This window comes from Mesocricetus auratus, unplaced genomic scaffold, assembly GCF_017639785.1.
Source record: "Mesocricetus auratus isolate SY011 unplaced genomic scaffold, BCM_Maur_2.0 Super-Scaffold_4256, whole genome shotgun sequence".
NCBI lineage: Eukaryota > Metazoa > Chordata > Mammalia > Rodentia > Cricetidae > Mesocricetus > Mesocricetus auratus.
In genome coordinates, this window is record NW_024429182.1 from 19414218 (window position 1) to 19428140 (window position 13923).

The 13923-nt window shown below is 46.2% G+C and overlaps 1 protein-coding gene across 2 annotated transcripts; it reads left to right on the plus strand.

The window, feature by feature from the left end:
- The first annotated feature begins 1043 nt into the window (after positions 1–1043).
- Morn4 (MORN repeat containing 4) lies at positions 1044–11047 on the plus strand. Of its 2 annotated transcripts, none has more exons than XM_005063592.4 (5): positions 1044–1267; positions 7423–7522; positions 8278–8392; positions 9503–9612; positions 9798–11047. In XM_005063592.4, the coding sequence occupies exons 2-5, from the start codon at positions 7456–7458 to the stop codon at positions 9944–9946; spliced, it is 441 nt and encodes a 146-aa protein (XP_005063649.2). In that variant the 5' UTR covers positions 1044–1267; positions 7423–7455; the 3' UTR covers positions 9947–11047. The 2 variants fall into 2 exon arrangements, with proteins under 2 accessions (XP_005063649.2, XP_012973104.2); XM_013117650.3 differs by having other exon boundaries at positions 1044–1194.
- The last annotated feature ends 2876 nt before the right edge of the window (positions 11048–13923 follow it).

The following is a 13923-nucleotide window of genomic DNA, read 5'->3' on the forward strand; positions in this document are numbered from 1 at the left end:
CTTCAGGTATCTTCACACACACGCGTGCGCGTGTACACACACACACACACACACACATTGTGTTCTCATATAAATCCTGAAAAGTCATTATTATTGTCATTATTATCATTTTCTAACCTGTGGATGAAGAAATCCTTTTATTTTTTAATTTTTTTGTTGTTGGCTTTTCGAGACAGGATTTCTCTGTAGTTTTTGTAGACTGTCATGGAACTCTCTTTGAAGACCAGGCTGACCTCGAACTCACAAAGATCTGCCTGCCTCTGCCTTTTGAGTGCTGGGATTAAAATTGTGTGCCACCACCATGCAACTAAGAAATTCTTTTAAATTGTGTTCTCATATAAGTCCCGAAAAGCCATTATTATTTTCATCATTATCATTTTCTAACCTGTACATGAAGAAATCCCCAACCAAAAAACAATTTGAAGCAGTTTGCTTTGTCTCGTAATAGTAAGTCCCATGAGAGAAACAGCAATGATCGTGGCTTTCCAAGCCTGGTAGAACTTGACATCATGCTGCACGCACACGGTCCAGTAAACAAACATGGACACACGGATATTTCGGAACAATATTTGGGAAGATTTGCTCCAATAATGGCAATATATTTCAAATACAAAGGATGTGGTTCATAACGAGTCCCTGTGAATGCAAAAATGTAGCGCCTTGCTAATTAGAAAGCTGAGCTTTTAAAGCTGGATTTAGATTCTCTCTTCATACTTAGCGGTGGAACTGTTTATGAACATAAAAATCAGAACCTCTTGAGTTAGTGGCCACTTTGGACACACCTTCGGCCTTATATGGGCTTAAAGTTTCTGCCTGGAAGTCTCTGGAGAGATGAAACCTGGATCCTCCTTTTCTGTTTGGCTGCTCGAGGTGAGACAGCAGGCTCAGCCCCACCCCTCTTTCAGATATTTGGCCCAGCCTCCCAAAACACCCGGCCCCTCACAAAGATGGCACGGAAGAAGAGTGGACCAATGGGGAGTGGCGTTGCTCGCGGTTGCCTAGGTAACAGCCAATGAACAGCGGGAATTGTGCCCAGTGCGACCATCAGGGATGGCGGCGTCCAGTGGGACTGAGGCGGGTGGAGGTGGCGGAGGGGAAGGTGTAAGTGGGGAGTCGAGAAGAGCCAAGATCCTGGCCGCTGGAGCCCTGCGACGCGTCGGGGCGTGACGGTCGTCCCCAAGAGGCCAAGCTCAGGTTGGCCCGTGGCGCGGGTGGGAGGTGGATGCTGGAGTGTGGTCCACAAAGTGGAGACTGAGGCGTCAAGCAGGTGACCGGGGCTGGGGAGTGCGCCTGTGTCCGGGCTGTACTGCCCTGAAGGTGGCTGCGGGTGGGGTTCCAAACCTGGGTTTGGAGTTTCGATTCCGAGATCGCAGCCCTGGAGAACACAGGGCACTGGTTATGGAGAGGGGTGTGCCGTGCTGTGTCTGGTGGGAATGCCAGACCATTGAGAGCTGAAGAGCCTGTGGGGTGGGAGCCGACCCCAAAAAGTATGGAGCCAGACTGAAATGAAAAAATAAATAAATAAATGCAGCGGAGGACTGGGTTGCCTGGAGAAGGTCTAGGGCTTTGTTTGATCTGGGGCGCGTCTGTGCCACAGGTAGGAAAACGACCCACGTACTGAGGCTTGGGGAATGGGTTGTTTCAGTTACTTGGCTGGTGTCATCTCTATCCAGCATCCACGAACTGCATAGGTACCAGAGTAACTTCGCTCTACTAGAGCCCGGCCCAGGCATCCTCCTTTCCTTTGACATAGAATAGTGTTCTGACAGCGTGACTCCCGAGAGTCCATCACTCTCGCGTCCCCATCATCTTTTACAAACCTTTTTGGGCCGGGCAGTGGTGGCCCGGGCCTTTAATCCCAGCAATCAGGAGGCAGAGGCGGGAGGATCTATGTAAGTTCATCTAAGTATCCCACATTCTTCCTAAATAAGGCCTGTTTGCAGTAACATTGCTTACTTTCCAAATTGAAGGGAGATTATAATTATAAATTTAAAAACCTAATTATTTCATTTTCCATTAAAACAGTATTCCCGGTTTCCTAATCTTTGTTCATCACAGCCTTCTTTTTCTCCTTTTAGGGCTCTAAAACGCCATGGTTGCTTTCTTTATAATAACTAAAAGAACTGTGTGAGACTGCCTGCTTGAGAAACACGGCTTTGGCCTTTGGAGATGTGTGGGTAGTTAAGATGGCTGCTCCCAAATAAATTGTCTCTAACTGGGAAATAAATATTCTCAGGTTGGGGAAGGGATTACTGGTCTTTGTTTTAAAACGTCTTAATTAAAGCTGGGCATGGTGGAGCATTCCAGCACTCACGAGGCAGAGGCAGGTTAATCTCTTAAGTTAAGGCCAGCCTGGTCTACAAGAGTGAGTTCCAGGTCAGTCATGACTACATAGAGAGACCCTCTTTCAAAAACCAAACAAAAATTCTTCTTCTTCTTTTTTTTTTTTTTTGGTTTTTGGAGACAGAGTTTTTCTGTGGCTTTGGAGGCTGTCCTAGAACTCACTTTGTAGACCAGGCTGGCCTCGAACTCACAGAGATCCACCTGCCTCTGCCTCCCGAGTGCTGGGATCAAAGGCGTGCGCCACCAACGCCCGGCTTCAACTCGTAAGTTAATTCAAACACTGTCCCAAGTAGTGACTATAACAACTATTTGAACACATGTAGCAGTTTCTAGCCAAATGTATTCAGCTATAACCTGAGACCCCAAAATTCTACATATGTTCCTTTTAATTAGCACTTTTGATTTGCTTCTTGAGACTGGACATGGTTTTGACAAGCAACTTCTGAACTTACTGTATCTCTCTAGATCAAAAAGGAATGGAATTGGTAATATATACTCTTGAAAAACAGCACAGAATGGTTGCAGGGGCCACTGGCAAATGGTGTGCGGTTTGCTATCACTAAATAACAAATTAACCCAACACTTGGCAACTTAAAACTACCCCCATGATATTGTAGACCAGGAATCTGGGCCTGACATCATGGAGAGGGCTTCTCTTTGTCCCACAGTTCTCAGATGAGATGTGGGTTGTGTCTGGGAGCCGGAATCATTTGGCATCTTCTTCACTGATGCCTGGTGCCTGGCTGAACCAAGATGATTAAAAAATGAGAATGCCCACTGGAGCAACAACACATGACCTGTAACTGACTTGGCTTCCTTGTTACTTGGGAGCCTCCAGCTAGTATTTTTTAAGTAACATTTTTATTTTGCACTGTGTGTGTGTGTGTGTGTGTGTGTGTGTGTGTGTGTGTGTGTGTGTGTGTGTGCTATGTTATGCTTGTGGAAGTCAGAGGACAACTTGCTGGAGTCAGTTCCCTTCTCTCACCATGTAGTTCAGGGATCAAACTCAGGTTGTCAGTCTTGGGGGCAGACACCTTTACCTACTGAGCCATCTCACTGCTCACTGTCTCCAGTCAGGTGTTCTTAGAAGGTGGCTCAGGGTTCAAGATATGGGTCTAGCAATAAGCAGGATGAACATTTATGATGAGCATCACTTCCATGGTGCTGTATTTAAAGCAGTCCAAGCCTGACCAAACTTAGGGAGACATTGCAAATGACTTTAGAAAATGAAAATGCAGGCCGGGCGTTGGTGGCGCACGCCTTTAATCCCAGCACGCGGGAGGCAGAGGCAGGCGGATCTCTGTGAGTTCAAGGCCAGCCTGGTCTACAAGAGCAAGTTCCAGGACAGCCTTCAAAGCCACAGAGAAACCCTGTCTTGAAAAAAAAAAAGAAAATGAAAATGCAGTCTGTAACTCCAGTTCCAGAGGTATAAAGCCCTCTTTTGGCTCCATGGTCTCTTACTTACACGTAGTATACATACACTCCTGCAGGTTCACACACATGTGCGTAAAGTTAAAGCACTTTTTAAATAAAAAGCTTTATTACCAAATTTGGTAATAAAAATAAGTTTTCAGGGACTAGAGAAATGGCTCAGCAGTTAAGAGCACTGGGTTTTCTTCCAGAGGTCCTGAGTTCAATTCCCACCAACCACTTGGTGGCTCATAATCACCTATAAGGGGATCCAAGGCCCTCTTCAGGCATGCAGGCGAAGAGGAATTTGTTAACCACTAAACATTTAAAGAAAATGCTCTTATCTTTTTTTTTTTTTTTTTTTTTTTTTTTGGTTTTTCGAGACAGGGTTTCTCTGTGGCTTTGGAGGCTGTCCTGGAACTCACTCTGTAGACCAGGCTGGCCTCGAACTCACAGAGATCTGCCTGCCTCTGCCTCCCGAGTGCTGGGATTGAAAATGCTCTTATCTTAAGATCTCCTAAATCTAGTGACAGATTTCATCATGACAGTACAATTATAAAATTTAGTCAAAGGTAAGTTCTTCAGCCAAGTGTGGTAGTACATGTCATAAACCCAGTATTCAGGAGGCAGAGGCAGGAGGATCTCTCTGAATGCAAGGCCAGCCTAGTCTACATAGCAAGCTTCAGGCTACCCGGGACTTCATTGAGAGACCCTGTCTCAGAACACCAAATACACACACATTGTGTGTGTGTGTGTGTGTGTGTGTGTGTTTGTGTGTGTGTGTGTGTCTCATACACACACACACAGAGAGAGCTCTTCAGATTCTTATGGGTGTGTTTTGAAGAGTTATGCTGCAATTTAGGGTTTTTATTTATTATTTGTTTGTTTGTTTTTGTGACAAGGTCTCATATGTAGCCCTAGCTGGCCTGTGCCTCCAGAATGCTGGGATCAAAGACATGTGACACCAAGCCAGCATGTTTACAAGTTGTACCATCCTTTGACTTTGACTGTCATTAACTCATTTAGTTCTAGAAAGAGCTACTGATGACTGATAGCTGTCAGAATACCTTAGCTTTACCAAAGAGTTTTCTCTCTTGAAATTCTTATGGAACACTTCTTATCTTCCTCTCATTAATGTTGTATTTGCTGAGACGCTGCACTGACCTCTATCCAAGCCTGCTCTGATACTGAACTGATGATAAGAGTTTCAGTTCCTCTGTGACCTGAAAGGAGAGGGAACTGGTCACTGGCACCAGGCCCACAGCATTTAAGGGTCCTCTTCAGCTCTGTGCACTAGGTCTAGTCCCTGTATCCCGAAGAAAAGGTGCACTTGTCCTGTTGGCATCAGACTCTGGATTAATAGGTTTAAGTTTGTGCCTATGAATCTGCATTTTATCATTTGAGAAAACATTGTATCACTTAAATACAGAAAAGATGAAGGGGTGAATAAAAAGATCTAGAAAACTGAAAAATATTTCTATTTATTGATTGTTCGTCTTCATTTATGCTTAATGATATGTTGAGCACCTGTCTCTCTTACCACCCACGAGTGCTATTGGTGTGGCTTCTTTTTCTATGATACATTTATCATAGCATGTCTTCTGTTCTCATTATACTGCATGCCTGCCATCATCCACTCACATGAATATGTATGTCAGTTTTTACTGGGTGATAGCACACTCTTCTAAAACACTGTGACTTGAAACAACTATTATTTATTTTCCCAATGAAGCTGTGAGTCATTACCACGCAGCTAGGTTCAGAGGGCAGCTCCCTGGGGCTTGCTGAGTTCACATTTCTGTGGCCAGATGGGGCAATTGCTCCACATGATCTGTCCTCATCTAGAACATTGGTCTGAACTCGTGCACTGGAAGCAGAACAGGTCTATGTGCAACCCCCGGGCAAGTCTGTTGCTTCTCAAACCTCTTCATTTACACATCTGTATTATCTTTGTTTGTTTGGTTGGTTGGGTTTTTTGGTTTTTCGAGGCAGGGTTTCTCTGTATTGTTTTGGAGGCTGTCCTGGAACTCACTCAGTAGATCAGGCTGGGATTAAAGGCGTGAGCCACTAAGGCCCGGCTCTGTATCATCATCTTTGTAACACTCCACTAACCAGGTAATGCGCACAGCTAACCCAGACTCACACAAGTCTGTCTCTTGATCAGAAGCTGTCCCTTCCTTGCAGGCTTCTCTGATTGGATTCTGCTACTCCAACCCTCCTGTTGTCACATTCATTTTCCTTCATCACAGATTTCATCCTATTACAATCCTTGTTTCACAAGCCCATCCGCACCCTACTGCCAGACTCTTTCCCTAACTTAGCTGCTATAGTTTTCAGACAGCACCATGAACTGGTCTGACCTAAAACCAGAGGCTCACCATGAAGGAAGGATGGCCAGCATCATCAGGGAAGACTGTGTGCTTGTCCCTGCTCAACCACCAACAACATTTTTGTTGAATATTTTTTGGATTTTTTTATGTGTATAAATATTTGCCTGTGGGTATGTACATGCACCGTGTGCTTGCTTGGTAACTGCAGAAGTCAGAGGGAGGTTTCAGACCCCCCTGGAACTGATGTTTGGATGGCTGTGAAACACCATGTGAGATTGGGAATGAAAGCTGGGTCTTCTACAAGAGCAACAAGTGGCCTTAACCACTGAGCCATCTCTCCAGCACCACCAAAAAACTTTTTAACTACTCTGAGCTTATGTTTCTTCACCTGTTATTATTTTTTTTGTTTTTTTTTTTGTTTTTTGTTTTTTTCGAGACAGGGTTTCTCTGTATCGTTTTGGAGGCTGTCCTGGAACTCACTCTGTAGACCAGGCTGGCCTCGAACTCACAGAGATCCGCCTGCCTCTGCCTCCCAAGTGCTTGGATTAAAGGCATGCACCACTAATGCCCGGCTGTGATCTTAAGTGTTTAAGGAACTTCACAGATGTAGTACAAACTCCTTTATAATAACAGGTGAAGAAGCTGGGCGTTGGTGGCGCATGCCTTTAATCCCAGCACTTGGGAGGCAGAGGCAGGCGGATCTCTGTGACTTCGAGACCAGCCTGGTCTACAAAAGCTAGTTCCAAGACAGCCTCCAAAGCCACAGAGAAACCCTGTCTTGGGGGAAAAAAAAGGCCTCAAGATTGCAGTGTATCAATCACTCCCTAAATAAGCCGTCTTCTCTAGTCACACCAGCTTCTTGTTTTCTGCCTATTTGTTGTTCTTTTACTTTCTTACTGTGCGGCTTTGGTTTTCCTGTTTATTATTCCGAGACAGTTTCTTGTAGCTGAGGATGACTTTGAACACATGACCCACCTGCCTCTGCTTCCCAAGCGCTGGGGTCACAGGTGTTGCACCGTGGTTGTGTTAAGGGCTGCTCACCCCTGTACTTGCCATTATCTGCCGTATGAGTTTGTGTGGAATTACATTGTCTCTGCAGTTTGGGGTTTCACCTGCTGAGCTTATAACTTCATTGAGGGGAGAGAGACTCTGTTTTATACATCTAAGCCCATAGTAGACATTGAGTAAATGCTTGTAGATTTCGCTTCCATTTCCATCCCAGATGTGGTGGGTGGGTGGCAAGGTGGGTGTTTTCTTAAGTGCACCTGAGGCAGTATACACTTGAGAGCGCAGCCTTGAGTCCTCCAGCCATGATGTGACACTGGTTTCTGTTTCTTAGAGTTGCCATCCTTTCCTTCCGGAAGCTACCACCATGACCCTGACGAAAGGCTCCTTTACCTACTCCAGTGGGGAAGAATACCGTGGCGAGTGGAAGGAGGGTGAGAAGGGCCCCTGGGGCGGTTCACCTCGTGGATCTTCCTTCCTCAGTGCGGGACTCAGCTCCACAGAGTACCTTAATGAAGGAATGCAAAATGAGTTTGACGAAATGAGTTCAGTCTGCCCACTTCTGGATTTATAGTGCTTTCACGCGGTCTGTTGTCTTAAATGTTAATGTACCCAGAAGAGCAAATGAATTCTTCTGGGTGCAAATTAGAGAGTTTAGGATTCACTGCAGTGACTTCATTGCAATGAGTCTTCAGAAGGAGGATCTGGAAATTATCGAAGACACTCAAGAACAAGTGACGTTCCTTGCCTTGAGTTTCCTGACTTTTTTTTTTACTCCAGGAAGTAATCTATTCTTAGGAATAGCAAAAATTCTTTGGAGCTGTGAAATATGCTAGAAACTATACCAGAAGCAGTTTAATGGTTCAGTTTGGAAACTCAGCTTGAGCACTTCAGAGTTGGCTCAGTCCTAGCCAACCAAGAGACTGCCCAAGAAGACCAGGCTTTCCACACTCACAGAGGTGAAGGGCAGCTCACACGGTGGCCAGGCCTGTGCCTCAAGGAGAGCAGGGTTTTCCACACACTGTAGCCAGGCCTGTGGTCAACGAGACCAGGCTTTCCACACTCACAGATGCTAAGGGCAGTTTTGTTTTTGTTTTTGTGGATAAAGCTGTGTAGAGTGTGGACTGCTAAGCCAGTGAGAAGAAGCTGCCCCATTCCAACCTGGTCCCCTGTCCTTCTCTTTGCTCAGGACGGAGACATGGTTTTGGTCAACTGATGTTTGCTGATGGTGGCACCTACTTGGGTCACTTTGAGAATGGGCTCTTCAATGGCTTTGGGGTACTGACCTTCTCAGATGGCTCAAGGTAAGTGTTAGGCCATTTCTTTCTCAGTTTTTGAACTAGTGAGATTCTGTCAGTTCAGCCCTGAGCTTGCTGGATCCTAAAAAAAACAGACAGGGGGTTCTTTGGCTACTTTGATTTTTTTATTTAATTTTTATCTATCTGTCTATTTATTTGTAAACGGTGTGTCATAGCATTTGTGAAGGTCAGAGTCAGTTTTCCCTTTCCACCCAGGACTTAATACAAGTCATCAGGCATGGGTTTCTTTTGCCTACTAAGTCATCTTGCCAGCCCTTATTATTTTAAAATAGACATAAGAGCCACGTATGGTGACCTGCGTCTGTAATCTCAGCACTGGGGAGGCAAAGGCAAGAGTATCTTGGGTTTGAGGCCAACCTGGACTACACAGCAACACTCTGTCTCTAAGCAAACAAACAAACAAACAAAAAATCACATCAAATAGTTGTGAAATTGGAAATGACAAAGAGGTGAGTGAGCTTCTACTTTACCTCTGTTCACTTAGATTCCTTTCCTGTAACTAAGCCCTCATATATATGCCTTCTGACCCCTCTCTCTGCTGGGGAATGGTGTAAATGGCACTGTGGGGACACCAGACCTTGAACAGAGACCCACTTCCCCATCAGCCTGGGAACAGGCAGCTGTAAGACAATGTTTACTAAAAACAATACAATGCCCGGGGCCATAAGTTCCAGAAAAGGACTGGCCCACTGGAACCGCCCTGACCTCGACCTTTTCCAAAGACTGACCACCTCTTCTGACACACCCAAGTCAGTTTTCTGGTGTCAAAGCAGAACCAATCAGGGGGAAGGAGAGAGCAGAAGCTTTTCTGGAGGGAGGCCTTTCTTGGGAAGTTTTCTTGAGCCTTTTTGGGGCCTGCTTAAAGTTTTCTTTACACCGTTGAACGAGTCTCTGTGTTGTCAATCCCCGACACCCTCCGTACATTCTCGGACACAGGCTGCGCAGCGGGCGCGGCATGGCACAGACTCTGGGATGGGCGGAATAAGCTTTGCTCTGTGCTTTGACTCACACACTGGTAATTGTGTGCCTCAGTTACCCTGGACAGCTAGCTAATCTAACCACTAAAGGCTAACTAACATCCTGGTGTCTCTGCAGGTATGAGGGGGAGTTTTCCCAGGGCAAGTTTAATGGCGTCGGAGTTTTCATTCGCTATGACAACATGACCTTTGAGGGGGAATTTAAAAATGGCAGAGTCAATGGTTTCGGTAAGCTTCAGCTCGGTAGATGCTTTAGTGTAACATGGGCGGAGCACTCCTACTTTTCCTGAATTCTCTGTGACTCTCCAGCAATCTGTGGTGACCATGTCCGTCACTTTCCTCTTCTTCAGCCTCTACACATGAAGCTGACCTGAAACGTTAATGCCTTCTCATTCTCTCTGCCCTCCTCCAAGGCTTGCTGACTTTCCCCGATGGTTCTCATGGAATACCCCGAAATGAAGGTCTGTTTGAGAACAACAAGCTGTTGCGTCGTGAGAAGTGCTCTGCTGTGGTCCAGCGGGCTCAGAGTGCCTCCAAGTCAGCCAGGAACCTCACTGCCTGATGGAGCTCTGGGCACAGCTGGAAGCATCTTCGTACATGTGAGGTGAAGAAATGACCTGGATATGCAATGAGAATGACTGTGACGCCACAGCCCGTGAGATGCTATCATCTGCCAATCAGGAGTGCCGTCGCAGAAAAGCATGGAGGATTTTGGCCCCAAGACCCTGCAGCAGATCTGTCCTTCCCTGACCCTCATGTGCTCAAGAACAGAGGCCGCCCTTCTTCCTTGCTGTTACTCTGGTTCTAGAACCTTGGTACCCAGTGCTGTGGCCTTCTCTCTCTCTCTCTCTCTCTCTCTGCTGTCAAACCATATAGAATCTCTTCAATCCACCTACCCTTATGGCAAATGACCCTGGCATCAACTTAGGGCTAGTCCTGTGTGCTGCCATGGAGAAATCAGGAAAAAGACAGGCATGACTAAGACCACAGCAGCTCTGTAAAACCCAGGCCAGAGCTTTTCTGTGTGTTACCCCCTCAGTCTCTGCATTTGGAGGCCTGGCTGCAGGCTTGTCTCTGTCTTCTTATGTCCCCTCAGTGTAAGAGTGTGGCCTTCTTCCCTCTCAACTTTACAGTAAACTGTCTTCCTTACCTGAGCTACAGCAGACAGCCCAGTCCCCATCTGTGCCTCCCTCTCCCTTAGATGTCATACATAGAATGGCCAAATAAGAAACTAGTGTAAGAGTAACTATGACCTATACTCATTCAATCCAGGGCAAGGGGCAGAGCTACCCAGGCCTCCTATGGGATGACCTGAATCCCAGGGAAGGCTTGCACTGAGAGTTCCTTCCCAGCACACCAATGGATCAGACTCTCAGCCCCTTGGGTGTTGGAAGACTTGACTCCACCCTCGTGTGAACTGACTGGCATTGGCTCCTCCATTTCACTTGTGACTCGTCAAGCAAGAATCTTGGCCCTCGGGCCTGGGACAGATCTTCCTGCCAAAATAATCCCCAGGTCTCCAGTTAGCCCAGCTCCCAGCCTCAGATCTCCCTCAACAGCAGACTGTGGTGGAAATCATAGCTGTGTGCCTCTATGTTTTGCCTGAACTGTACTGTAGAAACAAGTGTTTATAGGAATAAACCAATCACCACAACTGCCTACACTTAATGTTCATGACTTTCTGGACTTGGGAACTCGTGAATATCAACCTGATGCTATTTGGATAGCTCCAAGCTATCCATGAGAGATGCTTGGAGCTAACACTGACACTTTGCTGCATGCCTGATTCTCAGAACCCCTGTGGTGAGCTGGAGAGAACAGCCAATGAGTCAAGTGTTTGCTGTGCAAGCATGAGACCTGAATTTGATCCTCAGCACCCATGTGAGAAGCTGGGCATGGTTGTGTATGCTTCTACTCCCAAGTCTAGGGATTCAAAACAAAAGAGAGTATCTCTGGAAGTGACTGTCCAGCCAGCCTAGCCTAGCCTAATTAGCAGGCACCAAAATGGACAGCTTTTGAGGAACACAGGAAGTTGACCTATGGCTACACACACACACACACACACACACACACACACACACACACACTGTGGAGTAGAAGGCATGAGGTTTTTAAAACCAGCAGGCTCAGGTTGTCCAGGCTAGTAAATGACAGGGCGGGATGGGATTTCTGTGGCCTACTCTTTCTGATCCCAGCTCCCTTCTACTTGATTGAGCATCAGTGTATATAAGCCCCAAGACCAGTTATTGCCAGACCTACTGGAAGACCTCAAACAAGTCACCTGCTGCCCGTTTCCCTTTTTCTGCACCCAGTAGTAGAACACTCCCATCATGCTATCTTGTGTATTTACAGTTCTTATCTCAGTCTCTCCCATAGGTCTGGGAGAAATGTTTATTACAGCTGAGACTCATGGAAATCAGGGGGCTACCCTAAGGTCTCACAGACACCAGGGTCGGGGCTGTCAAAGCTCAGAGTCTGAACTCTCAGACAGCTTTCTAGGCTGCTTCTCTCAGGTCTAGGTTTTTCCCATCAGCCGTAAACCTAGTCTGTAAGCCCCACCTCTCTAGAAGGTGACTATAAAAGAAGCCCAAGAGCCAACTTGGGAAACCGTGAGGAGCTGCCTTTGAGTGCCCAGCACCCACATAAAGATCAGACGTAGTGGTGCATGCCGGTAACCCTAGCACTACGGATAAAAACAAGCAGATCCCAGATATTTGCTGCCAGCCAGTATGACCAAATGAAAAACTCCAGATTCAGTGTCAGACCCGTGTCTGAAAAATTACAGTGGAGAGTGATAGAGGACTCCCTGACATCACTGGTCACCACACTGCCTGCATGAGTAATTACACATGTGTACACAATAAAAATAATCATTAAGCTTTCCTAGGCTACCCCTCTAATAGTGGGCTGTTTGCTTGGAATTACTAAGGCTTCTCTCAGTGGTGAGAAAATGCCTATCCTACAGGCATCAGGCCAGGAAATCTACTGCATAGACATTCAAGTTTTACTTGTTATATTTTATTATAGTAACAAAGTGATCCATTTTGATAATAAAAGTAGAATGTCTTCAGACTAGAGAAAAGCATGATCCCATCTCAGTCCAAGTCTTCAAGATTCATACCTGGGCTGGTCAGAAGTCCTCTAGAGTATAGACCAAATGTCCATCCACCAGGTGTCACTATTTACTAATGTGACAAGGGACTGGGCTGTCTCGGTCACTAAATGGTGAGAATCAAAGCTACAGACAAGACTATGTATGACGTGTGAGTTAAGAGAGGGCATTGTGGCTAGAATGCAGCTTGGAACACGTTCTGATCAGGTTTTCCATGCAGCTGCTTCCTCTGGAAGGAGTCAGAATGTAAATGGTTAGGGCTATTCCCGACTGCAGCTGTATCATGCACATTTAAGATTTCTAGCTTCAACTCAGAAGTAATGGTCCCTTTAGTAACCAACTTCCTTGGTTTCTAGATACACTCCCTAGCCTTTCACTAGGTTCCCTGATTCACACACCTTAGGGCAGAAGAAATGGTACCCTCAGAAGAGACAAGAGATTGTCCCTGGTAGAGAGTCTCTAGGGACTCTGTGCAGAATGCTTATGTGAGAAGCCACAAGCTGTGAAAAGAGGAGCTGAAAGTTGCCTTGAGCTTATGGGAAAGGAGCCCTTTGGTGGTTGATTAACAATGGTCGCCATGCTGGGCGGTGGTGGTGCACGCCTTTAATCCCAGTACTTGGGAAGCAGAGGCAGGCGGATCTCTGTGAGTTTGAGGTGAGCATGGACTACAGAGTGAGTTCCAGGACAGCCAGGACTGTTTTACAGAGAAACCCTGTCCCAAGAAACAAACAAACAAAAACAATGGCCCCCATAGACTCATGTATTTAAATACATAGGGAATGGCACTATTTGAAAGGATTAGGAAGAGTGGCCTTATTGGAAGAAATGTGTCACTAGAGGTGGACTTTAGGGTTTTACAAAAACCCAAGCCAGGCCCAGTGGGTTTGTCTTCCTAGCCTGTGGATTAAGATATAGAACTCTCAGCTACTTCTCCAACACCATGTAACTGAATAACTGAAACCACAAGCCCCCAATTAAATGCTTTTCTTTATAAGAGTTGGTCATAGGGTCTTTTCACAGCAATAGAACACTAAGAGAAGTTGTACTGGAGAGCAGAGTATTGCTGTGACAGACTGACCATGCTGCTTGTTGGCAGAATTTGGACTTTGGATAGGAAAGCAGTTGGACGATTGAAGTAGGGCTTACTGGGCCATCCTAATAGAAGCATGGAAGGAGGTTCTGGGAGTGCAGTAGGCTATGATGGCCCAGCTCAAGAGGGTTCAGAGGGGAAGATTTTTTTTTTTCCGAGACAGGGTTTCTCTGTATTGTTTTGGAGCCTGTCCTGGAACTCACTTTGTAGACCAGGCTGGCCTCAAACTCACAGAGATCTGCCTGCCTCTGCCCCTCCCCTCCCCTCCCGCCCCAGTGCTAGGATTAAAGCTGTGTGCCACTACTCCTGGCTGAGAAGAATATTATTAAGTGGCCCA